The 27,371-nt window shown below is 47.6% G+C and overlaps 3 protein-coding genes across 7 annotated transcripts in view; 2 read left to right on the top strand and 1 right to left on the bottom strand.

The window, feature by feature from the left end:
• The window catches only part of VCL (vinculin), a 47,671-nt gene extending 36,455 nt beyond the window's left edge, over nt 1-11,216 (top strand). Inside the window, exons 19-22 of one of the 2 annotated variants that reach the window (XM_083363418.1) lie at nt 3,527-3,760; nt 6,467-6,670; nt 7,487-7,591; nt 8,681-11,216. In XM_083363418.1, coding sequence (XP_083219544.1) covers nt 3,527-3,760; nt 6,467-6,670; nt 7,487-7,591; nt 8,681-8,827 — 690 coding nt within the window. In that variant the 3' untranslated portion in view covers nt 8,828-11,216. The remainder of the gene's footprint in view (nt 1-3,526; nt 3,761-6,466; nt 6,671-7,486; nt 7,592-8,680) is intronic. The other variant, XM_083363419.1, reaches the window with a different exon arrangement.
• A 245-nt stretch (nt 11,217-11,461) lies between these two features.
• Nucleotides 11,462-22,504, bottom strand: AP3M1 (adaptor related protein complex 3 subunit mu 1). 3 transcript variants are annotated; one of them, XM_083363422.1, is made up of 9 exons: nt 22,421-22,504; nt 18,916-19,194; nt 17,468-17,639; nt 16,344-16,481; nt 15,288-15,373; nt 13,761-13,894; nt 13,186-13,393; nt 12,774-12,918; nt 11,462-11,906 (listed from the first exon to the last, which is right to left on the bottom strand). In XM_083363422.1, the coding sequence occupies exons 2-9, from the start codon at nt 19,186-19,188 to the stop codon at nt 11,806-11,808; spliced, it is 1,257 nt and encodes a 418-aa protein (XP_083219548.1). In that variant the 5' UTR covers nt 19,189-19,194; nt 22,421-22,504; the 3' UTR covers nt 11,462-11,805. The 3 variants fall into 3 exon arrangements, with proteins under 3 accessions (XP_083219548.1, XP_083219547.1, XP_083219546.1); XM_083363421.1 differs by having other exon boundaries at nt 18,916-19,191; nt 22,421-22,467; XM_083363420.1 differs by lacking the exon at nt 22,421-22,504 and having other exon boundaries at nt 18,916-20,754.
• A 57-nt stretch (nt 22,505-22,561) lies between these two features.
• Nucleotides 22,562-27,371, top strand: part of ADK (adenosine kinase) — a 146,457-nt gene continuing 141,647 nt past the window's right edge. For both annotated transcript variants that reach the window (XM_083364252.1, XM_083364251.1), the window contains exon 1: nt 22,562-22,663. In XM_083364252.1, coding sequence (XP_083220378.1) covers nt 22,572-22,663 — 92 coding nt within the window. In that variant the 5' untranslated portion in view covers nt 22,562-22,571. The remainder of the gene's footprint in view (nt 22,664-27,371) is intronic.

The raw sequence follows: 27,371 nt of genomic DNA, 5'->3' as shown, positions 1-27,371 counted from the left end.
TCTACAAGAAGATGGGATGTGTGTGGAAGTGTACAACCTGCCAAATGTTAATATTTAAGTTACTGAAATGAAATGTGGGGTTTGTTCTTCAAATAATTTGAACAAAGTTTTCATTTTCTCTCCTTTTCCTTCCCCAGTCAGCCTATAATGTACGTAAAATTCATCAGTTTCTCAAAATAGTATTATTTATACTAAACGAGCATTAAGTATGTAACTTGTTTTTTGTTTGAGTTCAGGAAATCATATAGTTCATTATTTTAGACCCTGCTTTCTTTCTCAGATATCTTACTACTATTAAATCTTGTGTGGATGGAGAAGGCACAGAAATTGGGGACAACCTAAGAATTAACATAAAGAGGCTAGCTAGAATAATAAACAGGATGAGTTTGCAAGTATGCTAATCCATTTGGTTTATGTATTCATTGTCTACTACACTGTTGTCAAACTATAAATGATCATTTTCACAATCCTTTGTAACAATTAAAAATGAATTTTCTGAAATATTACAGGAATATTTTCTGCTGATAAAATTCAGTAGCATGAAAAGCAAGGGCATTTGTCTATTTTATAAGATAAATGGGACAATTCAGAGTAGAATTTTGTTTTGCCTTGGATAAAATGGATGGGTCTGACTTCTGGGTCTTCGCAAAACTGTTCTTGTGATATATTTCTCTGAAATCTGTTGTGTTCCAGATGGTGCTGCTATACCAGAAAGGAAGGGAAAAATGAGGGGGAGTGTTGGATTCAGTGATTGACATGTCTCCCTCAATTTATATTGATCTCTGCAACTCGGATGTTTATCCTAATTACGATTTCTTCAGTGTTTGAAAATCTTGGTTATTGAAAGGGGGCAACTAATATCTGAGAAAATTCTGTTCCTAGGTAGTTGCACATAAATAGTATTTTTGTGAGTTATGTTAGCCAGTTGATATGCCTAATGAACATATTCAGGAACTAAATCATTATTTATGATCATTTCTTTAATTTGGTACAATAACTTTTCACCGTTGGGATTATCACTGCAAATCACATTCTTCCCCAAAGCAAAACACTGTGAGATTTGTTTTTTTGTTTTTTAAAATGAGCTTAAAAACAGCTAAGAGCTTTGCACAATTTTATAAAGAAAATGCAAAATGAAATGCCTTTTTGAAGATGTAGATTGCAGATAAGATTTGTCCATTCTGAGAAAAATGAAAGGATCCATCTTTCCCTCAAGGTGGATTATGGGAGATGCTGCTTCTGTCTTGTAATTTTGCTCTAAACCCACATTGGAAAAACCCATCCAGTCTGGAATTCTGGATGAGGCTTCAAATCTGTCCACACGTAGGGCAAAATTTGAAATTTAATGTTACGTTTGACTGCAAGTTTGTAAAGAAACCAATCTGATACTTTGAGGGGTTGAATTTAGAGTAAGTAAACATTTTCTCTTGAGTGCCTATTTTTAAAAGGATCTTCTTTTAAGTAGGCAAAAGTTGCTACTTTTGAGTTGTGTTAAAAATAATACATCACACTGATTAGCTCTGACAACTTTGTACAGTAATCAAGCAATCATGAAAAAAGAGTCCCCCCTAGAACAACCTTCAGAATTGTGGTGAGACCTTCATTGACGGATATATTTCTGGTTTTTCTCATGGTGTAAATTACCAGTTTCTGCCTTAGTAAACCTTTGTAAATTGGATGCTTAAGTTTTTCTACATTGAACAACCTATTGCTATCCTTTAACCCTTTCTTATCTTACTCTACCGTTCTGGTTAATGATCATAATAAAGATTGGATTGAAAAAAGAATCTTAACTTAACCTTTGCTAGCACCTAAATGTATACCCACAGCTTTATGACTTCAATCCTCATAATCAGAATAACGATGATCTCTGTAGAAAAATGTAGCTCGGATTTTCTCAGACGTTTTGACTGGACAGCGGAGGTAGCAAGTAGCACCCAATTCTGGATAGATACCTTTTAGTGATTGAACACTGTATCACTTAATCTCTTGAAACTATGGTTTCGTGGGTCACTGAACATTAATGACCCGAGTAAAGAGATATTTTGTAGGTTGAGCAGCCGTGTTTCTTTTTTTAAAGATAATTCCTTCCTACCCCCAAATTTATGGTTGGAAGAGCAGAGAAGGAGAGTTGTAAATAAACTTTCCAGAGGCAAGAATTCTTTATTTAATCATTCCTTTTATTCTCTCCACAAACATGTCAGGTTGACCCCAACGGAAGAACAGGGCAGGCTTGCTGAACTTTCAGTTTGACAAACTAACATCTTGTTGATCAAGAAACTAAAAAGATGAACTAAAAAAGGCGTCACATTTATTTTGGAGTTTGCTAATGTAATTGCAGGTTAAAAGCAGCAGCTTTTTCTTTCAGAATGCCAAAGAATTTAGCACTCAGAACCAGGACCTTGGATGAAATAAGGGTCAGCACAAAGATAGTGAGTGACTAAATAACACTGGAAATATGGCTGTATCTCAGGCCCTTGAAAAGAGTAAATTTTGCCCAGTCCTTCCTTCCTTCCTGCCTTCTATTCTGTACTGAATTGAATGTTGACAGCTGTGGTGGTTGCTGCGATGATGCCGGGCTGTTTCGTTTTAGGTACTTTGGGATGTGATTTGGGATATCGAAGCAAAAGATTTAAATCCCTTTTTGGATTTTGCAGAACAACATTGTGGCAAAACAATCCTGCTCCATGTCATTAACTTTCCACTAACAGAAACGTTCTGATTTGCTTTGAGCCGTGCTGCTAACCTCACTTTCTGTCTGGTCATGGTGAACACTGATTAACCTCCTCTCCGGCCCGTTCTCTCTTTCTGGGTCCTCCTTTCCTCCTTCCATCCTGCTTTGCTCTTCACCACCGTCTTCTCCGGGGCTGGGTCAAGGCCCTGGGAGAAGGCCCGTGTGGGCGGCCGTGAAGGGGGCACCTCCACTAGCCCTGGCTCTGGAGACACGAGGCAGGCTCAGACGAGCCAGCGTGGAAGCCGCTGTGCGCCCAGCTCCCTTTTAACAGAGGGGTTTGGGTGGGGGGGTTCACCGTGAATTTGGCCCTCTCACTCAAAGCTGCCCCTTCCTTCACGTGGCCGCCATCCTTCATACCATCCTGTGCTTGGCCGAGGTCCCAGAGCAGTTGGGTCTGCCCCGATGTACACCTGGTGTATCCCCATAGTCCATCCATGCCATTTGAGTCCCCCTCTCTGTCGGCTTCAAGTGTTGCCTTTCCTTTGTGTCTTTGTCAGCGGCATTATTGTCTTGCCAGGAGAAATGTTGTGGCGAAAGATAAGACAATTAAAAGGGGGAAAGGGTGAAAAGCGTGTCTCGTTATGCTTTCCTAAATGTCTCTCGAAGGTGTTTCTACTTTTTCAGATCCCTTTGCCAACCTCCCCATTCCTCCACCGTCCTTCCATCGCCCCCCCCTCCCCCCCTCCGAGAGGTCTCCCAAACTCGCCCGGTTCTTGCTTCTTGGACCGGATCCTGCGTCTTATACTAACTCTCCCTGTTTCTTCACCCTCTCCCTGTCTGCCACCTGCCAAGCCTGAAGTGACTGGTGGGGGGAAGGAGGCCCCCGCCCAGGCTGGCCTAGGCGTAGCTCGGGAGGAGGAGGAGGAGGAGGAGGAGGAAGCAGGAGTTGAATTCACCCTCCCCTCCGACATGGAAGATGATTACGAGCCTGAGCTGCTGCTCATGCCGACCAACCAGCCTGTTAACCAGCCCATTCTGGCCGCTGCTCAGTCTCTGCACCGGGAAGCTACCAAGTGGTCCAGTAAGGTATTTGCTCCGTTTCCGCCCCCCGGCGACTGATCCGCATTGCATCCGGCCATTTTGACACGTTTGCATCACTCTTGATCCTCGCCGGATCCCATGCCCTTTTCTTTTGTTGTCTTCATGGTTTCTTTTCTTAATTGGAATGGATTCGAGTTTGTCTGCATTTCATGGTTGAGGGCCGCGGTTGGCTTCACAAGCGTCGTCAGGCGTGCTGATGGCCAGGCCAAAGCTTCGGTTGGCTCACCCTGCCTCCCTTCACCCTCCTCCTGAATGGGGGCCTGTCCTCCTCTGGGGCCAGGGCTACTTAAATGGGAGCCAGAGAAGTGACCGCCTGACCGCCTGGGAAGCCGTCGCTCACTGCCTTTCGGAGACTTCCAGGCGGTCAAGGTGTCGTCACTCCTGAAGTCATTTAACACGCATCGTTCTGCTTCCTGCCTCTTGACCAATGGCTTCTACTAAACCTTTGTTCCAACAAAGAATGGCTTTGAATGGCACTGTTGCCAGAGAGCTGGCCCTGCGGGCAGAGGCCGCGATGGCGGGCAGAGGTTCGGCCAGACGCCTTAAGATGCCGAGTCCAGACTTTGCCCTCTGGTGTTTCGGCTGTGTTATTAATGGGGATGTGGGCTCTGTGGGCTTTTGATGGGAATGGTCTGCTGGCACTAAGCACCGAGAAGAGTTTGCCCAGCTGCTGGATTATTTCTCACTTCCTTAAGAGTAGCATGCTGCAGAGAGTGAACGTATGGCCGGGCAGCGCTGAACAACTGGTGTATCTGTGTATGGAAAATTAGTCCCTCTGTCTCTCTTTCTTTTTTCTTTTTGTTTTTTGCACTCATGGGTGAATGGCATGAAATCCAAATGGTGTCTCCCATGCGCGGTTAACGATGGAGTGTAATCAAAGCCTAAATCTCTTCTATCTGAGATGAAATGAATGGGGAAGCCACTCAACCACTTCAGCCTGGCTTCTGCAGGAGAACCACCGGTGGGCTTGTGGATACAAGGCCCCTCCCCCTCAGAAATGCATTTGGGCAGGGTGGGCGGGTGCCCCCCTTCCTTGCCTCTCACTGACCCGGCTGCCCAGGAGGAGGAGGAGGGGGAGGAGGAGGAGGAAGAGGCATGGCTTTTCTTGGTTGGGAGTTGGCCAATGGCACTTGGATTGGCTTAGTGCATTGCAGAACTAGAAACCATATTTTCCATCCTGGCTTGTACTTGTGTATATGCTGCATTGCATTTGTTTCATTAAAATGAATGGGTTGGCGGGAGCGCGGATGTGCAGTAATCCTGGAGTGGAGCCTTTCGGAATTTTGCATCTGTGCAGAGTATCAGGACACGTAAAATGACGGAAGCGCACCCCCAAGTTTCTTTCCCTAGACAGCACTGCACATTTTGCCTTTTCGTTAAAACAGTCACAGCACAGCCACAACATTCTGCATGGAAAAGATGGAACACCATCTGCTTTTTCCACTTTCATATGTTCCATTTCAACATATTAACTCGTGTCTTCTCACAAATGTCGCATCCTGTCTTCTACGCTGCTCTGAGTATTCCCACAGACATTTTCATTCGAATGGCAATCCTGACACAAGGAGTTTATGCACAGAATAAGGGCTGGTAATGGTTGGGTTGAACACTGGAAGCTTCAGACTGTTCTAATGCCACGATGAAGCTTGGTTTAGCACAACAGATTAACGGAAAAGTTATCAACCTGTTTTGTTCTACCATCCCCGCCATCTTGCAACTGTGAGGAGGGGAAGGTTTTCATTTCTTTTTTTATCTGAATGCAACAGCAAACTATGATTAACTGTAACAGTGGCTCAAAACAGAGTCGGATTTTTAAAAGCTTTTAAATATGGATTAGTGACTTCCCTGATTTTTCCCAAGAGGAAAATGGCTCATTTTGTCAAAGAAGAATTGTTAATTCTTCGAGTTAACCATTGAAAGAAATTTTAGCCAACGGGTTAACCAATTAATAGATGAGTTGTGGATACGTTTATATACAAATAGAGCAAGCATTCAGATGATGCTTTATATCTTGATGATTAATAGCATCTTCTTGCCTTTTTGATTGGAAAAAAAATCCCTTCTACAGATGCATTTTAAATTTAGCTGATCGAAAGGCTTAAATAATGGAGCCTTTTCCGTGTGTTTTTTCTCCATTCAGAATATTCAGTTCCCACCGTTTACTTCAGTTTGACCCTGTAACTGATTTCTTATTTACATATTAAGAACATTCACCATCATCACAACATGATGCTTTAAAACGGGCATGTCAAACTCGCGACGTCACGTGATGTCGCGCAGTGTATCGTGACTTTCCCCCCCCCCCCCCGTTGCCGGCAGTGGGGTGGGGGCGGTTTTAGTATGATGCATCCGGCCTGTGGGCCGGCAGTTTGACATGCCTGCTAAGACATTCTTTGGCCACCCTTTTTGTTTTTTTTTAAATGATGGCTTCTTAACTGAACATCTGGACGTGGCCCTGTTCACTTTGGCAACACTGCTAACCTGTGCGTGCTCTGTGTGCGGATGACTGTGTCCACCCCCTCCCCTCTTGGCTGAAGCTTGTGGTCACTGAAGATGGAGAGAGTTTCACACGTGGCCTTTGTGTTACTGTCCTGTTGTATTGTTTTTGTCGAGCAGCAACGGCACAGCCCCAAAACGTGGCCTGTCGTCGGGGCGCCCGGAGCGATCACGCCGGCTCTTTTTTCATTCCAGGGGAACGACATCATTGCGGCGGCCAAGCGTATGGCCTTGCTGATGGCCGAGATGTCCCGTCTGGTGAGAGGCGCAAGCGGGAACAAGCGAGCCCTTATCCAGTGTGCGAAAGATATCGCAAAAGCTTCCGACGAAGTGACCCGTCTGGCTAAAGAGGTGGCCAAACAGTGCACGGACAAGAGGATCCGAACAAACCTTTTGCAGGTAGGCCATGAAAGCTGGCCTGAAAGGCGGAGAATGTCTCCCGCTGGGGGGTTTGCAAAAAATGCATCGAAAAAATGCACCGGTAAGACTAAAAGCCCCACAGCCAAAATCAAGGTGTGTCTAGCTAAAAATCGACACTTAGGATTCATCCCTTCGCCTGTTTATTTAAAGTCACGGTTGCTTCTTTGGGGTTTGCAAGGGTAACGAGGATGGATGCCGTTTGCAGGAAAAGGTCTCGAATTAGCCAGCTGGCCTCTCAGCCTTTCCAGCAAGCTTGTCTCCCTCTCAATCTAAGGGAAACCCCAAGTGAACCTAATCTCAGCGAAACGGAGGGGGTTTCCTTCCCAAAAGTTGGGGGGGGTGGGAACATTTCTGTGCCCCCGTGCCACTGCTTGTCAGTCTTCACTGCCACGGATGGGTGCCTCTGGGTAGTCTTTGCAGCAAGTGATCCCCAAGAATGTTTCAACCCGCCAATTTTAAGATGTGTGGACTCCCGACTCCCAGAATTCCCCGGCAGCTTTTTGAAGTTTTTATACATCTTAAAAATTGCCAAATTTGAAAAAACACCAATGTAAAATAATGCTCTGAAATCCTCTTCAAAAATTCCCAAGGAAATATTTCAGCCATCTGTTTTCCACTGACGGAAAGACAGTTGACCTGTTTTTTTTTTTAACTCTTTCTCCAAGAGTTACGCGAGTAACGTATGCTTATTTTTAATGCCGGCCGCCTGAGTGAAAAGCGATGCTTAGAATTTTGTTATTTTTAAGAGTAGCCCAGGTGATGATGAAAGCCAGCGTGTAACTCTTGTTTGTGTAGGTTTGTGAACGAATCCCAACCATCAGTACTCAGCTGAAAATCCTCTCCACTGTCAAAGCGACCATGTTGGGCCGGACAACCATCAGCGATGAGGAGTCTGAACAGGTCAGTTTCCTTGTTCCGGGCGGGGGGGGGAGGGGTGTCTCAGGTGAAATGGGGGGTCTCGGGGAACAGGCAGAAGCAGCTTGGCGGTCCAATAGAAAGTAGCTGTCATAAAATGTTCAATTCTTAGCAACAGCTAAGAATTCAGTCACCAACCTTTCTGATGATTTCTCTTCCAAGTGCAAAAAGCCAGCCGCCTTGTTTCATATTTGTTGTTGTTAGTTGCGAAGTCGTGTCCGACCCATCGCGACCCTATGGACAACGATCCTCCAGGCCTTCCTGTCCTCTACCATCTTCTGGAGTCCATTTAAGCTCACGCCTACTGCTTCAGGGACTCCCTCCAGCCACCTCATTCTCTGTCGTCCCCTTCTTCTATTGCCCTCAACCTTTCCCAGCATGAGGCTCTTCTCCAGTGAGTCCTTCCTTCTCATTAGGTGGCCAAAGTATTTGAGTTTTAGCTTCAGGATCTGGCCTTCCAAAGAGCAGTCAGGGTTGATCTCCTCTAGGACTGACCGGTTTGATCGCCTTGCAGTCCAAGGGACTCGCAGGAGTCTTCTCCAGCACCAGAGTTCAAAGGCCTCAATTCTTTGGCGCTTGTTTCATATATCTGTTTGTTCCCCCCCCCAAATATACAGGTAATCCTTGATTTACAACACTTGGTTTAGGGACACTCAAAATTACAACGGCACTGAAAAAATATACCTTGCGACTATATTTTTAAACAGTTCTCACTGTTGCAGCATTGCCAAAATTCGGACGCTTTGCAACTGACTCGTATTAATGACAGTCGCTGTGTCCCGGGGCCATCAGATTCCCTTGAATTCAACGGGGGACCCACAGTCACTTCACAACCGGCACAGAGGAGATAGCTCTGCCTATCGGGCTTATTTTACAAAAGATGTGATTTCTCAAACTTGGCAACGTTTAAGACACGTGGACTTCAACTCCCAGAATTCCCTAGCTGGGGGTGGGGGGAGAGGGAACGTCTTAAACGTTGCCAAGTTTGCGAAACGGTGCTCTGAACAACTTGTCTTTCTCTAAACAACTTGTCTTTGCTAAAATCGGTCTTCAACTGATTCTCCCCTCCTCCAGGCCACAGAGATGTTGGTCCACAACGCCCAGAACCTCATGCAGTCCGTCAAGGAAACCGTCCGGGAGGCCGAAGCAGCGTCCATTAAGATCCGGACAGATGCTGGGTTCACCTTGCGCTGGGTCAGGAAGACCCCGTGGTATCAGTAGGGAGCACGGCTCCTCCTCCCGGAGCGTGGGGGGGGGGCTTTTTCCACGAGCGCCCCTCTTCTGCAGACCACCTGTCAGCTGCCCAGGCTGACAGGAGTCTCCTGAAGGCCCCCCACACACACACACGCACACCTGGGGGGTTTTTAATAATAATGCTGGGCTGCTTTGGGTATCTAATCTCACTTTAGCTCGTTTCCAGACCTCTCCCCCCCTTTTTTTTGCTTTTGATCTTTTTATTTTTGGAAACACTATTTCAACCTATTCTTCCCTCCTCTACCTCTGACATGATTGTGTGTTCTATGCAAGGCAGCAAGGGGTGTTTTGTCGTCGCCTAATTTGAAACTTCGGGCCATCTTTGTTGGCTTGTTAATTGTGAGGGACAATCAGGAAATCAAGTTTGGATTTTCAGCTCTCTGCTTTTACATATATATATATATTTTTGATGAGAAGATACATTTAATTTTACCCTGTCCAAAGTGAAAAGCACCATTCCTTTGGCAGAAGAGAGTAAGCTTAGCAATCAAAAGTCGCTGCTCTTGTTTTTCACTCGTAGCAATCCCTAAACAAAACTTTGGAGAAGAATTTTCCATAGCTGGTGAATTCCTTCAGCACAAAAAGCTCCTGTGCCAAGCTTAGGAGATGAGTACTTGGGCATCTTGCCACCAAAATTTGGTTTGACAGAATGGATTTCCCTCGTTTTGCTAAACCAGAGGAAAAACGTAGTAAAAACTCTTTCCACGGTCTCAGAAATGATTCCCTTTGGGCTTTATGAAGCACTGCCGTGAAAACAAGAGGCCGTCCCTTGCAAATCCAGCTGCCGTCGTCGTTTGGATCCGCTTCCTTACGAAGGGGCTGGTGCCTCCACCCAGAAGACACAGCGGTCTGCTCGGAGGATTTTGGCACGCAGCCCTCGGCATTGACAAAAAAAGCTCTTGGGCGTCACCTCTTCACTTTTCTTTCTAAGCGTTCTTCTTCTCTTCCTTGGTGCAATTCAAAAACTAAATTCAAAGGAATTACCTTTTCATGCTTCCTCTTCAAACGCCAAGATCCAGAAAAGCAGACCTCACTCTTAGCCTGGCTATACGGTACTCACAATTGCCACAATTTCGGATCTTGGCCAAAGAAAAGGACAGGCAACGTTGCCTTGTCTGGCCTGTTCGGTCTGTGTGAACTCAGTAGGAGGAGAGGATTTTAAACGGCCTTCCTGGTGCCTTTTGTGGGAGGCATTTTTTCCACCTCATAGTTCAGCCTTTTGAGTGTGAGCTTCTTAAATCACTACCATTTAATAGCTTGACTTTGTATTAATGCAATATTATTAATGCCTTTTGATTACACAAGTTTATACCAAAGATTAGCTTTTGTTAAGGGATGTTTAAAGGAAAGCTTTGAATTGTATTTGACTTGGGAGAGCGCTTCACAATATTTACTAAACTCAAAACTTTGTAAATGTTAATATCCTCTACACCTTATGCAATTATGCTTTCCTAAACACTCCTGCCCATCAGATTGAATGTCAGGAGCATTTTGCCACTACTTTTGTTTGTAAACCAGAATGACGTTGTATATGCTAATATTTTCAACTTTCTCTGTTCTGGTGAAATAAAATGAAATTGCATTTCTATAAAATTCCTGTGGATTATTTTTATCACGGTACTTTTAACAGATCCCACGTACCTTTTCACGATCTCATCTGTGAGACTTGGCTATAAATGATAATGCTAAGTGGACTATTTGCATTTCCCTCGAGGGAATTAAAATTGCCAATGCATATATGATTCTCTCTGCCATTACAATAAAAAATAAAAGTGTATTTACCAGACAGAACAATTAACCTAACATGCCACAATAGACACCTTTTGTTTCAAAATCTGGAACTAGATTCGTCTTCTCCACTAGTACGGGACTGTCTTAGATGCAAATGTGGACTGCGTCAGAAATAGAAAACAAAGATGAAATTGGTTTTCTCTTATTTCAAATCCCCATTTAACTAGGGAACCTGGGAAATTTGGGGTCTCTGCCCAGTCTGGGTCACACATAGTTGCTGTGGTGACACAATGACCTCACAAAGAATGATATGAATACAATCAACAAGAGCATTTTCTTTGTAACTGTGTGGCTTTTTCATAAACAATTTGGATCGACAAGGAGCGCTGCCTTTCCCTTCGCCTCTCGTGTGATGTTTCACCCAGATTCCTCCCTGCAACTGATCGGAAAGGAGGTGATCAGCATCTGGACACTGATGCAGAAACACCCCCCCCCTCTCTCGTGACCCTGGGGCACTTGGCCCAGTGGGGAAATGAAGCGGCCCAAGTGACGTTGGTTCAGCTGTGGTCCCTTTTATTTCGCCAGAGACAGGCGGCACCAGCACCCCAGATGAGCTACTGGGGAGACACGAAGGGCACATAGAGTGACAGTGACAGGTTTGAGGTTTGACATCCGCAGTGCAGAGGAATTGAAGCCAATCGGGCTCCGTGTGCCCGTTCGTTCGTTTCCAAAGCAAATTGTGGAGAGAAAAGAAATCTTTTAACGCTGGCTACAGATTGTCTGCTGAATTCTCAAGCTGATAAGGCAATTCTGACCAAAAAAAGGCAGGGTGGTGTAAATCCTGCAAAAAAAAAAGGCTTTTTTGGGGGGGGGTTCCCTTAAAAGTCTTTCGTGCAGAGAGGCTTGCCCAGCCGGCAAGGGTGCTTCTTCCTCCGCTTCAGCCTCTTCTTGTGCTTTGGTGCTTTGCCTGGCAGTGTTCAGGAGCAGCTGGTTCCATGAGGCAGCCCGAGTTCAGCAACTGCAAGCCCAGACCCACAAAGCCCCCCCCCCCCTTTACGGAAGCCTTCTCTGCGGAAGGTCTTCCGAGGAAGGGCTGGAACTGGCATCGAGGAGGAATTTAAGTAACCAATGCTCATTTTTCTCTGAGGCTGGAGCACACGCGCACACACAGACGCACAACCACCTGCCAGAAAAGCAAGAGTTCTTATTAAGCTTCACGTTCGTACTTGGAACTTCCCGGCCTTTGTGACGTACTTCACACCTTTAAAGGGTTTGTATTTTTCTCCATACATGTCAAGGCGGTTTACTTTCAATCCTGAAATAAATAACAAACAGATATCAGAACAGTCTATTTCAGCAATTCGCGGAAGAATTGCGACCGTGGAATGAAGCTCTTTTAGTTCCCCTACCCCTTGATGGGGAATGCAGCGACATTTCCCCAATGAAGGTTAAGCCGGCTCATCGACCTTAAACCGCCACAAAATGTGGACTGCAAAAAATAAAATGTCCAACCTCACCTTGGACGTTTCAATACTCGATATTCTATCTGGAAAACACTACAAAGGGTGGGCCTACTGCAACATTGTGTTGCAGGTTCCATGCAAACCAAATACTGGCAAAAAACAAAAGGATTTCTGTTTGCAATGGGTGGGGGAATTTATCTACGCATAGAATCAAACAGCCGTGCCTGTAGGGAGCAGCTGGGTTGACAGTTAAGGCTGCTGGGAACCTCCTTTCAATTACGTTTCAGTTTACAAAACAGCTCTGGAATTTGGTACGTTGGCATCATGCAATCTTATTTATTATTTTTTATTTTAATTTTTATTTTAATTCCATTTATATCCCGCCCTTCTCCAAAGACTCAGGGCGGCTTACAAGCTTAGTAGCCTTCCTTCTATGTATATGCCTGCTTATTAGGGCTTTCATACACCCCCCAAGCGGCATTATACTACAAAGTCAGCTTAATTGCCCCCAACAATCTGGGTCCTCATTTTACCATCTCAGAAGGATGGAAGGCTGAGTCAACCTTGAGCCTGTTGGGATGCAAACCTGCACTAATTGCAGGCAGCTGGTGTTACTTAAGGAGGCATTAGCCCACTGCTCCACCAAGGCTAATTATGTTAAATCAGCCACTATAGAATTTATATCAAAGTCTCTCTGTGCCGTGGGAAGCCTGTCTTACCAGAAATAGCCAATTGTTGGATCTTGAATTGAATGTTCAAACTTGGGTTTTCCTCTGGCTTTGGAGCTCCAGACTGTAAATTCACCGTCCCTTTAAGAGCAGGCAGCTTTTGAAGGATGATTTTGCCAACATCCCATGTTAACACCTAAACAACCATCAAAAATATTTATAAAGTGTTTTAAAAACCATTTGTATTTGAGTGAAACCATAGTCAGAGGCTTCCTGTAATATATCCAGAATTTCCCTCAAAAGGCAGGAGGAGTGGCATAGTCGGGTTGCAATTGCAGAAAACCAAGAGCCTCATCCGAATAAAGGCAGAAGAAGACCCAGCCCTCAGCCGACACCACCATCTCCACGGGAAGAGAGTTTGGGAGCTCAAGCCGAGACGCCTAGTTGGGAGGACAAGGCTCACCTTAGTGACAGGATCAAATGTGTAGGTGCCTTGCGTGGGCGTCAAGCTCATGTTGAGCACAGCTTTGGGCATATGAACGGTCATGACGACTCCTTCAACGGTCTTCCCCATGTTCTGTTTAGGGCCAATGGTGACATCAAATCTTCCAGAAGACGAATTCTCTTTGAAAGAGATTGCATGTTTCACGTACACCGGAATAGCCACCAAGCTGAAACAAGAAGTCGCCAAAGTCACCGGACAAAACTGGCACAGCCCGTCTATCGTAAACCCCAGAGAAGATCCAAGGAACCAAACACCAAGACAGGCGATTCCCCCCTCCCCCCAAACCGCCCTTTTCTTTGTTCCGCGGAAGGTCTTCCTTCACCTCCAGGCCACCGTGCCTCTCTTTCAAGGCCCGAGAATAACCGGCTGAAACAAAGTCCCCAAGTTATCTCAGTATATTTTGGATGTCCTCGCAGGCTCTTAGTGCCAAGGACGAGGCTCCAGTGCAGAATGCAGGGAGGGAGGGAGGGAGGGAGGGGCTCTGACCACGAAGGGGGCTCTGCGCAGGTACGTGGCTCTTCCAACCAACTCACTTCTGAGAGCTGACTTTGTAGGAAATCAGCCTGAAGTTCCCATCGGGAGGAATGAAGGAAAGGACTCGCTCGGACTCCCAGCGCTTGAATCGAATGCAGGGGTGAAAGCTGACGTCATCCAGGAGTCTTGGGTTCTGCAGGGGGCAAGAGCGAAGCCCGTTTTTCCGTTTCACGTTTGGGGACATAATGAAAGAAGAACGCATAGGAAGCAAGACAATAATAGGAGCTTGTGCCTGCCATCTCGAGGGAATGTCTACCTCCGCCTGAGGGAGCCCGAGCAGAATTCGCCACAAATCGATCGGGTTCATTTCCGAGAAAGAGACTTTGGACACGAACAACCCCCGGTACAGGATTCCCCACTCTCAGCGAGAGAAAGGAGGCGAGGGCAGCAGGAGAGTCCCTTTCACCTACTTATATTCTCAAGGAGAATAAGGCCTTTCCTACACAATGGAGCTTACTCAGAAAGAAACTTCTCCCTCTCCCGATCAGCCCTGCCCTCCTCCTCAAATTCCTTCTGAGTCAGATCATGACAACAAACAAGAACCCCGACCGACCGAGGTGGCAGTAGTTTGTCTTTGCCCAACCCCCAGTCCCAGGTCTAAAACTCTGCCCCCCCCCCCCGCTTCAGTCAAGGGTCCACGGAGACTCTCAGTCATCCAGATCACGGTTGCCCCAAAGGTGCTTTCTCTAAAGGCAGCTGGACTGTTCGCTTTTCCTTGAAGACATTTCGGTTCTCCAGAACGAAAGAAGCTTCTTGGATGAGAAACGAAACATCGTCAAGAAAAAACAAAAAGTCCAGTTGCCTTTTGAAAAAGCACCTTTGGGAGCCGTTTGTCATGGCATTAGAACTGACCATCCTCCAAGACTTCATTCCTATCCTCCATTAAAAGCCCTTTTGTGACCTCGATTGTGCCCCACAGCGTTTGTCTCTATCCAACGAGACAATTTTGCTTAGTGGCAACCTCTGGCTTCCTTCTGATGCAGGCAAGACACCACTTCAAGGCAGTGCAATGTAAGAAACGTTGAAGGGTTTATTCTTCACGGTTTCTTCTACAATAAGGTCACACCACCCTGGGGCTATTTTTTTTTTAATCCCATTTATATCCCGCCCTTCTCCGAAGACTCAGGGAGGCTTACAATCTAAGACGCACAAACCAATGTGCTTAGCAATAGCCTTCATTCTATGTATACGCCTCCTTATTAGGGCTTTCGGGACCCCCCAAGCGGCATTTTTTACAAAGTCAGCTTATTGCCCCCAACAATCTGGGTCCTCACTATTCCCCTTACGCCTCCCAAAGGCTGCAGCCGCCCGACTGAGGGGCCTTCCAGCATGCCAATTTCAACGGCCACAGACTTCTCGAGGGAAGCCCAAGACGGGGGGATTCCCGGGAGCTGCTCGCCATTGAAATCCTGCACAGGGGTGGAGAAATTTACGCAGGAATGGGAGCAAAGCAAAACCTCCTCTTCTCCGGGCCTTAGGAAGACTTGGCTAGAAACCCTGAGTTAACGGTACAAAAGTCCATTTACCATGAAAGAAAGCGAAAGGTCCGGCATTCCCGAGAGCTTGACGCAAGCATCAATGACCCCTTGGATTTCGGCAAAGACCGTGGAGCCTGCGGGAATAAAGGAGAGGTTATTTGGTCTAGGGGTTAAGGTGCTGTCCTAGAAACCAGGAGACGGTGAGTTCTAGTCCCAAAACTAGGCGCGAAGGCCGCCTGGGTGACTTTGGGCCAGTCCCTCTCTCAGCCCATGCCACCTCACGGGATTGCTGTGGTAGGGGAAATAGGACGAGGAAGGAGCATGCAGTGTGTTTGCTGCCTTGAGGTTTTTTTATAAAAATAATAAAGGTGGGAAGTGTGATTTGCATGACTTCAGGGGGGGGGGGGAAGAGTCCGTGATCTTCACGTTAACAGAATTGCTGAACTCGATCAGGGGATGAACTACAACAGCCAACACAACCTTTTGCAAACCCTTCCTCTAGACGCAATATTAGAGTGTCCCGGAAAATAAAAATGCCTTCTCCTCTCCTAGAATAGCTGGAAATAACACTACCTGAGTGGGCAGAACATTCCAGAATCAGGGGCCACCACTGAAGTCAGCTGCCTTTGGCAAATTTCTCCGCCGTGAATGACCTGCGCCCCAAGTTCCCTGAGCCAATGCAAATATAATTCCCCAACTGGTCTTAGGACAACCGTTCCTTTTTTGCCTTAATCCTTCACTGCAGCCATCCTCAAACTGTTTGACCCCCAGCACCCCTTTTCTCTATCTCAAAGGCCATCCGGGGCCCCACAAAACAAGCTCAGACTAGGCTGTTCGCACTCCAGTGACAATTTCAAACTGGATTCTCAAATTACACGCATACAATTACAAATTGCCCTACTACCCACCCAGCCCCAGGATACGTCCAAATTACCCAACTTTAAGAACCACTGCTTTGCTCTCCCCGTGTTTAGAGTCCGGCTGAGAAAACTCACTCAGGTTTTTACTGAGATATTCCCAGATTTATTGAAAACTGTAGATGGCAAAGGTGAACAGGTATGGCTCCCTCCCGTCTTTCACAGCTACGTCTGCAGAGGCCTTTACCAGATTTGTCTATGATGGCATCAATTTCTTCAATCACATCAAAGTAGGCCTCGTTATTCGTGTACTTCACTCCTGCCCTTCGCCAGGGAATGTTGGACAGCTGGCCGGTTGGAAGGGTGTCCCCCACGTTGCTGCTACCTTGGAAAGAGAAAGAAACAGTCCGTAAGAAACAAGCGCTCCGTTAAAAAAAGGCTGCGGCGGCGGCGGCAGCAGCTGGCTAGAAAAAGTTGCCTCCTAACCAGAAGACTTAAAAACTGCCATTACAATGCTGACTTTTTCTGCTCTATTACTGGGGGGGAAGAAGCAAGGCAACTGATAAACATGTATCTGTTGCAGGTATAAGTAGAAACACACAAGGAAAATTACACGGTGAACACCCAGAACTAGCACCAAACAGATGGCTTGGTTCAGACAGAACACCACGTGGCATTAATGCCTTCTGAGGGCTCATTGGTTAAGCAGGAGAGGTCAGCTCTCCCAGCGCCATTTTTAAGGCAGGTCTTCTCCCGCACCCCTCGGGATGAGTTCAGGAGCAGCGTGTCTCCCACTGGCGTGCCGGTACCTCTTTTGAGCTGATGATATTGTGGCTCAGTGGGGGCATGTGGTGCCTGGGCCTAGGAGCAGGGGAACAGCTGGACAAAGTGCTCCCGATACAGAAGAACAGCCACCAATCTTAAAGATTCACCAGGAGAGATTTGAGAAAGGCAGGCCTGTCCGTTTTTCAGAGGCATCTGAGGGTATCAAGTATCCAGCAGGCCCTGCTTTCCAAAATAGATTCTGCACAGCCTCTCTGAAAGGTTGTAAATAAACTCAGCACTCGAGGAGTAAAAGTATAAGTGGGGAGGGGGGGGAGGAACTCCTTAGGATGTCATTGCTTAATCTGAAGAAAGGACAACGGGCTTCTCCGGTCCGGTTTACAAGGACAACCAACAAATCCATTCCTGGACCTCAAAGGTCTCCCGCGTTTGGAAAGTGCAAGTTCACACACCCCTGTTAACCCGCCCAAGGGTGACCTCCTGCAGCCCGCCCAGAGCCGCCCTGGTGGGGAGACGGGTGACGCACAGACTTAATAAGCGAGGGAATAAAAGTAGTTGGAAGCCCCGGGGAAGCGGCCGGAGCGGTACCTGTGATGGAATTGACCACCGAGCGCAGGATGGTGGGAGGTTTAATGAGCTCCTTCAGGATGTTGGACTCCGTTGCCAGCGGGAAGCCGTTGTCCAGCATTTCTTCAAGGAGCTCGTACACAATAACAACATTGTCTTTAATGGCGGTTTCGGAACATTCTCCAAAGTAATCCTAAATCCACAAAGAATACAAAGAAGGTAGTTTATTCCACTCAATAACTCTACCTGCACTTAAAAAAAACAAAAAAACCTACAGGCTTCCGCTAGAAAGCCAGCTCCTGTAATTTAACATCCGTCCATCTATTCAGACAGCATGGATTTTCCCCCGTAGCTTAAAAGTGGGAAGGGCTTTTCACCATAATTATTTTGGACACGTGCTCAGTAGAGATCCAGCTTCCCTGGATAGAAATTGTACGTACCCTGATGTGTAGTCAGTTACAACCAACTTACGCCAGCCCTCTCCTCAATGCTGCAGAAGAGCGCCGTTAAGGAAGTGTCTATAGCTACCTGTAGCTATGGGGATGCTGACAGCTTCCATCCTATTGCCTGGCTAAGCCTAAAGTTGCCCAAAACCTTTAAAAATTAAGAAAGCATAAAAACCCAACGGACACCATTAAACCTCCTTATCTGATTGTACATAGGCCTGTTTCTACCTGCTAACGTCACTCTTGGAGCATTCAGTAAAGCAGCTTTGAAAGAAAACGATTTTAGTGGAAAAAATTCTACTTCCCTAAATAGACCTGAAATCTGTTTTGGTTTATGCTCAGCAAATAACACTAAAATAATTTTTAGTGTTTTGCTGGAGGAAGAAATCTAACCCTAAAACACCGATTCTTTGTGAGGCTGGCAAATTCCGCTTTGGAAAAAATGAAAATGTGGGGCCGGATCAGGCTGCTTGTACGGAGCCGAAGATCTGAAAGCCCCTCACCGTCCACCATTTCTGCTCCTTCCTCTGGGCCACGTTTCCCCTGCTGCAAAGAATGGAAGCAAGAGGCTTTAAAATAGGACAGCAGGACTGGATCAGGCCACGTGAAGGCCTCTCACCCACGTCCGTCATTCTGGAGATCTGCTGCCAACAAGGCAGAATGAAATCCGAGTTCCTCAAGACAAAGCGATAGATAAAATGTTCCATTCTGGAAACATTAAGTTGCAGCTGGAAATTCTACTGCAGTACTTAAAATCAGTAACAAATCCCAAACTCCTAATGACCTCTTTTCTAAGTATGAGTAGTCCTTCATTTCTTCCAACTAAATTTATACCGTTCTGTGTGTCCATAATTAAAATTTTGTGGAACACGTTCTTAAAACTCAGACCATCTTATTGAGGAAAAACAACACCCGCCTAACCACTACGACTGATGGGATATGTGGAAGTGATCCAGAGCTTTCAAATGGTGAACTGGAGGCCCATTTTTCCCCTCAGTCCACACAGCCGTCCTGCAGACCAACCTGGAAAGTATCGGCTACGCGATGGAGGAACTCAATGACGAAGAGAGGGGGCACTTCCGTCTGTATGACAGACACAAAGAAGATTTTGTCTCGGTAGATGCTGATGAGGAAGTGGTGAGGGGTGGGGATGACGGGGGGCACATTCTCCACGTCGGCTGCTCTTTCCTGAGCTTCGAAGAAATAGTCACACACAGACTGGCAGACGACACTCTTCCAGTGCTTCTCCAAGAATATGTCCCCGGAAGAATTGATAAGAAACAGGCTGTGGATCATTTTCTGCTGGGAGGACAAATGCGCTATGTGCATTAGTGGAAAATTAAACCGCCTCGTGCTTTAGAAGAGCTTTCACCCCCCCCCCCGTTTTGTTACGACTCCTCGTTGGAAAAATGGAAGACACCGTTCAAGCAACCCCCCCGCCTCGTGTTAACTCCGATTTTTAAACCCAGAGTTTGCTGAAGAAACTATGCTGGCTCTCTTTGCACACAGCAGCGAACTCAATGGATGAGTGATTTATCAGTGGGATAGCCATGGTCTGTGCAAAAAGCACGGGAACCTATACTTTTCAGCTATCGTGCTAGCAAAAGTAGGACCTCGACTTTTCTGGTTGAAAGTGGATTTTGATGAATTCCACGGGGGGGGGGGGGAACAGGAAGACCCATCTATGCCTCAGATCATCTATGCCTCAGGGCCACGGCAGGATTTGGTATCCCTGGATCTTTGCTCCTGCACAGCTCAGCATATGAAAACAAATGTGATCTTTAATACGCCAATGACAGGGTGGTGTGCTTCTGTGTAAGAAAGCCTCCTGCCAGATGTCAGGCGTTTAGCTTCCGTTTAGATCCCCACCAAAATTAGAAATGAACTGAGAGTGAAGAGAAACACCACTCCTGCTTGTCTAGGCGACACCTCCTCCAGAGAGGCAGACCTTTAGTGTTCACTTCCTTTCTCTTGCAGAGTCTGCTGAAAAAAACAAACTTGAGGTAGAAATTCATGTCAAGCCCTATTTAGGGACGGGCTGACTGTGGCTCAGACTGCGTGAACCCAGCCACCACGGCTTCTCCAAACCAAGAGGGAAGCTAATAATGACTAAAGAGATTTCCGTAACTGTGTTGGAGAAGGCATAGAACAGAGAAGTATATAGAATAGCTGGGACTTTCCAAGTCCACCATTCGCCTCCTCATAGCACACCGCTTGAGCTTGGTGTGTCCCCACCCCTGTGGAAAGTCCAGGAGCTTTTTCCTTGTCCTGATGTGCTCCAAATCAAAAGTACAGACACAAGTACACAATGTCCCAGTTCCCCTATCAGGCCGATTCACGTTTGGCGAGAAGCTAGGATAAGCTTCACGGGACAAGGCCTTCCGCAGGCAGCTAGGATCCGCAGTTTGCTTTATCTTTTCCGGCATTGATCAAAACGAATTCCTTAAACAAATGGGAGGCCTATCTGGGTGCAACAACTGAGCTTTTAAAGCGGGGGGGGGGTAGACCTGCCTCCCAACTTCTTAAGCGACCACGTTTCATTTCCCAGTTGTGCAAAAGAGGTAACAAATGCTCAGGAAGAGATGCTTGGGTTCTGTAGCTCCATCTTGCAAATTTTATTACTGCCCCTCGTTATAAAGGGACTTAACATTAAGAGAGTTTTTTTTTGCCCGGATATTGACATCAGGGTTTAGGAAAATGCATCTAGAAACTCCTGGGTACAAAGGGTGGGGTTGCCGGTCCTGCCAGGCCAACTAAGGCTTGATCGCTTCTTCTCTTTGGCTTAGGTCAGAGCTCCCCACATCTGGTAGATTATCCAAAACTGGGGTGGTGGTGGTGGGTTTTTCTTTGGGTAACAACACCCCCCACCACACACACACAATTACCCTGTCACACTAGGACAGGGGTAGGCAACCTCGGCTCTTGTGACTCGTGGACTCCAACTCCCAGAATTCCTGAGCCAGCCACGCTGAGGGGAAAGGGAGAGGATTCCAAGCTGAGCCACGCTGGCTCAGGAATTCTGGGAGTTGGAGTCCGCCAGTCATAAAAGAGCCGAGGTTGCCTACCCCTGGCCTAGGCCTAGGCCGCTTTATGACTCGTGGACTTCAACTCCCAGAATTCCTGAGCCAGCCACGGTGAGGGGAAAGGGAGAGGTTTCCAAGCTGAGCCATGCTGGCTCAGGAATTCTGGGAGTTGAAGTCCACCAGTCATAAAAGAGCCAAGGTTGCCTACCCCTGGCCTAGGCCTAGGCCGCTTTATGAGTTGTGGACTCCAACTCCCAGAATTCCTGAGCCAGCCACGCTGAGGGGAAAGGGAGAGGATTCCAAGCTGAGCCACGCTGGCTCAGGAATTCTGGGAGTTGGAGTCCGCCAGTCATAAAAGAGCCGAGGTTGCCTACCCCTGGCCTAGGCCTAGGCCGCTTTATGAGTTGTGGACTCCAACTCCCAGAATTCCTGAGCCAGCCACGCTGAGGGGAAAGGGAGAGGATTCCAAGCTGAGCCACGCTGGCTCAGGAATTCTGGGAGTTGGAGTCCGCCAGTCATAAAAGAGCCGAGGTTGCCTACCCCTGGCCTAGGCCTAGGCCGCTTTATGAGTTGTGGACTCCAACTCCCAGAATTCCTGAGCCAGCCACGCTGAGGGGAAAGGGAGAGGATTCCAAGCTGAGCCATGCTGGCTCAGGAATTCTGGAAGTTGAAGTCCACGATTCGTGAAGGGGCCATAATCTCCCCCATGCTGGCTCAGGAATTCTGGGAGTTGAAGTCCACCAGTCATGAAAGAGCCAAGGTTGCCTGCCCCTGGCCTAGGCCGCTTTATGACTCATGGACTTCAACTCCCAGAATTCCTGAGCCAGCCTGGCTCAGCTTGGAAACCTCTCCCTTTCCCCTCAACGTGGCTGGCTGAGGAATTCTGGGAGTTGGAGTCCACGAGTCCTAAAAGAGCCTAGGTTGCCTACCCCTGGCCTAGGCCTAGGCCGCTTTATGAGTTGTGGACTCCAACTCCCAGAATCCCTGAGCCAGCCACGCTGAGGGGAAAGGGAGAGGATTCCAAGCTGAGCCAGGCTGGCTGAGGAATTCTGGGAGTTGGAGTCCACGAGCCACAAAAGAGCCGAGGTTGCCTGGCCCTGCACTAGGACGTCTCTCAATGGACTCGGGAGCTTTGGGCAAAACCGACCGGGTGGATTTTTCCCCTCCGGAGCTGCCTCCTCCTCCTCCTCCCAGGCCTGCACGGGGGGTTTTTTCCTGATCCCAACGTGGCTGCAAACGGCAACGGTGCTCAGAGGGCCCCGACGGCAGCGCCCGAGGCTGCCTTCCCACGGAAACAGGCTTCTCGGCCGGGCTCTCCGGGCCCGAGGCCGTCAAGGCGGAGCAGCCCAGCCGCAGCCCGGAGTCCGGCCACACGCGCGTCGGGGCTGGGGGCGCAGCCACAAACCGCAACGGCCGCTCCCCTCCCGCCCAGAAGGCTCCCCTCGGAAAGCGATCGCCCCACGCCCGCCCCCCCTCGCAGCGCTCCGCCCGCCCTCGCCGGTTACCTTCCCCGCCACAGCCGCGCCGACCAGCAGCAGGAGGAGGAGGAGGAGGGGGAGGGGGAGGGGGGAGAGCGACGCGGCTCAAGATGGCCGCGGGCCCCGCCCCCGCCTGCCCGGCCCCGCCCCCGCTCGCCCCGCCCCCGAGCAGCCGGCCATGAGGAGGAGGGCGGCGGCGGCGGCGGCGGCGGCGGCGGCGGTTCCGCGCGCCAAGAGGCCGAAGCCGCGGGCCGAGCCGGGCCGCCTGAGGTAAGCGCGCGCCCGGCCCCGCCTCCTCCCGCTGCGCCCGCCCGGGGGATCCGAGGGGCTGCTCCGCGCGGCCCGGCCCGGCAGGAGAGGCGGCGGCGTCGCCCGGATCCTCCTCCTCCTCCTCCTCCTCCTCCTCCCTGCCCGGGGGCGCCGGGGAGAAAGCGCCCACCGATCGGCGGCGTCCCGGGGGGGCGGGGGGGGGGGAAACGCCTGGAGGGCGAGAGGCGCGCGCAGGCGCCTCAGCTACAGAGGGACCGCCGAGGGCATCTAGTCCGGCCCCCTCCTGCGCGGAGACTTTTGCTCGAGCCAGAAGAGCCGCCTCCCCACGACCTGCCTCTTCGGGCAAACCAAACGTTTCCGCGCCCGCCCGCCCGCCCATGGCTTCTCGGTGTTGCCTGCGCGGCAGGTGCGGCTGGCGGGTCCCCCCGACCGGTGCAGGGAAAAAAGCGCCCCGTTTTCCCACCTGTCCAATTCTGCCGCAGACCCGCAGCGCCTTCCGGGGAGTTGCATTCACACGACCCGTGCAGAGCGAAAGCTCGCCTGGTTCCCTTGCAGACGTCTCGTGACCCAACTGGGTAACCTCATCAGGGCGAGAAGGAAGGGGGCTTTGTGGCGAGGAGGAGGAGGAGGAGGAGGAGGGGGGGTTGCGGTCCTGGGGGGGTGTCTCTCAGCAGCTTGGTGGTTTTCTTGATTTCGTGACCCGACTCGGTAACTCCAGCAGTGCCAGGGGAGGGGTGGGGGGGGGAATTGCGGGGCAGCGGGTGGGGCTTCCCTTCTGGTTTGGGGGGTCGCCCTGCAGCCTGGCCACTTGGGCTAGGAAAGCTCTTTCCTCTGATTTTTCCGTTTTTTGAATTCCGCACACAAATGTCCTGATCTTTATAGCGTAGTTGTATTATAAGGAGACTGATGACATAATTACATATGGTCGTTATACGGTGGCTACAACAACAATTCTAACAGTGACTTAAGACTTTTGCGCAGCACTGTGTGTATGTGTACTCCAGGTTTGAGCTCTAATTTAGCTCATATCCCAGATTAATGAATTGTTATCGATAACATTTATGAAAAAAATCATTAAAAATTGCAGTTCCCCTTTTCAGCCAGGCAAAACCAAGCCTTGCTCCTCTTATCCCCACCGGATGGGGCACTGGGGACCCCCCCCGTCTGAGGAGGCTCTTTCAGCTGGCTCCAAGCCAGGGCGGGGTGGGGCGTAGCTGAGGGGCCGCTGGGTGGCAGCAAAACGTCGGTGGTTTTGCATTGCTGGCTTGCCACCTAAGGTTTCCTTTCTTAAGTGTGTTAAATATTACAATTAAAAAGATAAAAACAAACACAAACTAAAAAAAAGAAAAGAATACAAAGAAGAAAGTGCAGAAAATGCACAATAGAAAAAAAAATAGAGAAAGAAGAAAAACTATAGTAGTGAAGGAAAAATATATAAAGAGATAACTTCCCTCTACATCACAAAATTACAATTTTAGTAACCGGAAATACAACCAAGGATGTCTTCTTCCCACGACTCATCTGTTCACCTGTAAACAATTCCTTAAAACCTTATTGTCAGTCCTGTTCAGCAAAGGCTCATTAAAGGTTACCATCTCCCCCCCCCCCCCGAATTGGGTCTGGACTAGTCCCTGCAGTTTTCCTGGCCTGGTTTTTTCAGAAGTGGTTTGCCATTGCCTCCTTCTTAAGGCTGAGAGAAAGCGACTGGCTCAAGATCACCCAGCTGGCTTTCTGCCTAATGTGGGACTAAAATTCACGATCTCCCAGTTTCTAGCCCTGAGTCAACCTTGAGCTGGTCAGGATCGAACTGCTGGCGGTGGGAATGCAGAACTAGCCTGCAATACTGCATTCTAAGCCCTGTGCCACCAGGAGTTGAAGTCCATCCATCTTACAGTGGCTCAACTTGAGAAACGTTGCTTTGGAGAATCCAGCGCTCAGAGCCACCCCAGAATCTTGACCGAGGGGAAGCAGCTTTAATGAATAACAGAGCTGCTGCGGTTGTGCAAAGTCCAAAGTGCTTTTTCCAAATAAAATAACATTTGCGGAGCCCTACGTATTTGTTCCTCTTTTTTTCGTAAGTTCAAGTTTGTCCTCTGGAGTGCTGGACTCCAGCAGTGAATATCTCATGTCACTTTTGGGCTCCATGCAAAAGTCCTTTATTCTCCCTGACCTTTTAATTTGCTAATATTTTAGTAGATTATGCTGCCGTGTCACCTTTTCATTAATTTTATTTCAACCGAAATTTTATTGTTTAACGTTATTGCTCTTTATACATTGGATAGTTTTTTGCTGTTTTGTGATTTTAAAATTACCAAAAAACATCATTTTTTAAAAGCAGCATTCTTTTAAAAAAACATCACACTGTGTATAAATCTGAAAAATAGGAGATCAAAGTCTGTTAAGTGCAACACGGTGTATTTGATTAAATAATGCAAAATGCATTATTTTAATGCAAAATGCAATTAATCTTGTACGTTACATAGTAACTAGAGCAAAACTCACTGAGTAAAGTATAAAGCAGGAGTTATACAAAAGGTTATTTGTTAACTAAGAAACACCGTACTGGTTTCTTCCAAATTAAAATATCCTTATTTTACGTAAGCAAATCCTTCTTCCTAATGGCACATCTTAATATAACAGGAGGTAATACGGCACAATAGGGGAGAGTCCCATTTAAAGAAAGAAAAGTCACAATGCCAAATAAATGTTAGTTGACCTGGGAGATTAAAAACTTATTTACAGAGAAAACTTTGATCCCAGCAAATTGTTGGAGCCGAGATTCAAGGAGGTGCCTCGTGGACTCGCTTTCCTGAACCTTTTGCCAAATGTAGGAAATTTGCTTGTCATGTCCTGTGCAAACCTCCGTCTTTCTCCCTCGCGTTGAGAACTAAGCTCAGGCTAAATGGTCACGATGAGTGACTGAGGGATCCGGGGTGCTGAGCCTATTCTCCAAAGCTCTCCAGGGCAGCACAAGAAGTGATGGATGGAAACGTACGAGAGGGAGATCCAGTCTAGAAGTCTCTGGAGATTCTCCATCCTCCAGGGCAAAGCTGCTTTTTTCCTGAGGCAACTGGACTTTCTTGTTTTCCTTTGTAGATGTTTTGCTTCTCATCCAAGGAGCTTCTTCAGCTCTCAGTATGATGGTGGGGAATGGAATATAAATCCTTCCATTCCCCATCATTCACCCAGAACGGAAGAAGCTCCTTGGATGAGAAGCGAAACATCTTCAAAGAGAAACAATAAAGGCCAGCTTGACTCCCAGGGCTGTAGGTGCTCCATTTATTCAAAAATAGGCTGGACAACCCTTTAATTGGGATGGTTCCTGGTTTGGGTTGGATTGGAAGACCTCGCAGGTCCCCCCTTCCAGCCCTATGGTTCTGTATTCTGTGATTCCAGGACTCAGATTAAAAGCCGTTCTACTGTGGCTTGCATAGTCTAGGGATCTTCAAACTTGGCTCTTTTATGACTTGTGGACTTCGACTCCCAGGATTCCTCAGCCAGGCACGCATGCCAGGCTGAGAAATTCTTGGAGCTGAAGTCCACAAGGACCAAGTTTGAAGACCCTGATCTAATGTCTGAAAGCAGGATACATCCAAAGCCATAACTTGTCCAGAGAAAAAAAGTGTTGACACTTGATACCCACAGCCAACTGCAAACTGAAATTCTCATGCTGATTTCAAATGATCCTGGTTGCCTATTTCTAAAAAAGTAGCAAACTTTTCGAAGCAAAAGTCTTACATTTCCTTTTCTGGTCTTCTCCAGCTTAGCATTTCGAAGTTGGGTGATTGTCTTAAATCTAAGGCCAACTTCCTTCTGCGTGACTGGAATATGACCGTAAGGACATCCTTTGACATCTGGGTGTCGGGGAATCTTTCCAAATGCAGATTATTTTTGCATATTTCATGTGATTCTTCCTTTTATAGGAATTCATCTTTGTTTCCCTTCTTGTCCAACTTTGGGATTAGGGAGGTCTGTGTGTTGCATGCATATTTCACTGAAACAAGGCATTATTTTCCTGGTATTTCAGAGATTTTGATGGTTGTTTCCTTTAAATATGTTTTGGGTGGTTCTGTAGGTCTTCTGTAATTGTTCCTCTTTTATTATGGTGAAGATGTCATCTGATCCATATTTTTGGTTGTATTTGTGGAAGTGTTATGACTTCTAGATATTGCACGACAACCTTCAGGTGCTTTGAAGAGGGAGTCAAGCTCCAGAGCATCTGAGGGTAGAACAAGAAGCAAAGGATGGAAACTAATCCAGGAGACAGTTAGAAAAATTAATCAGTGGAACAACTTGACTCCAGAAGCTGTGAATGCTCCAACACTGGAAGTTTTTAAGAAGAGACTGGACATCCATTTGTCCGAAATGGTATAGGGTTTCCTGCCTGAGCAGGGGGTAGGGCTAGAAGACCTCCAAGGTCCCTTCCCATTCCTACCCTATCCCTAATTCTAATTCTAATTCTATTTCTATTCTATTCCTAATTCTATTTCTATTTCTATTCTATTTCTTATTCTCTTCCCTTCCCTTCCCTTCCCTTCCATTCTTCTGAACCCAGAATGACTAGAGTTTCAAATTTTCAAAATCAGGAATTTGTTCCAGAAAACCCAAACAAACATCAGTTACAAATCCTGTTTTCTGGAAGATTCACATCATAAAGTGAACTTTTAGCTAAAAATTGCCAAATCTCTAACAGACATCAAAGTTGTTT

The sequence above is a fragment of the Vipera ursinii genome, assembly GCF_947247035.1.
Source record: "Vipera ursinii genome assembly, chromosome: 5".
Classification (NCBI taxonomy): domain Eukaryota; kingdom Metazoa; phylum Chordata; class Lepidosauria; order Squamata; family Viperidae; genus Vipera; species Vipera ursinii.
The sequence above is the reverse complement of the archived record's forward strand: the minus strand, read 5'-3'. Positions and strand labels throughout refer to the sequence as shown.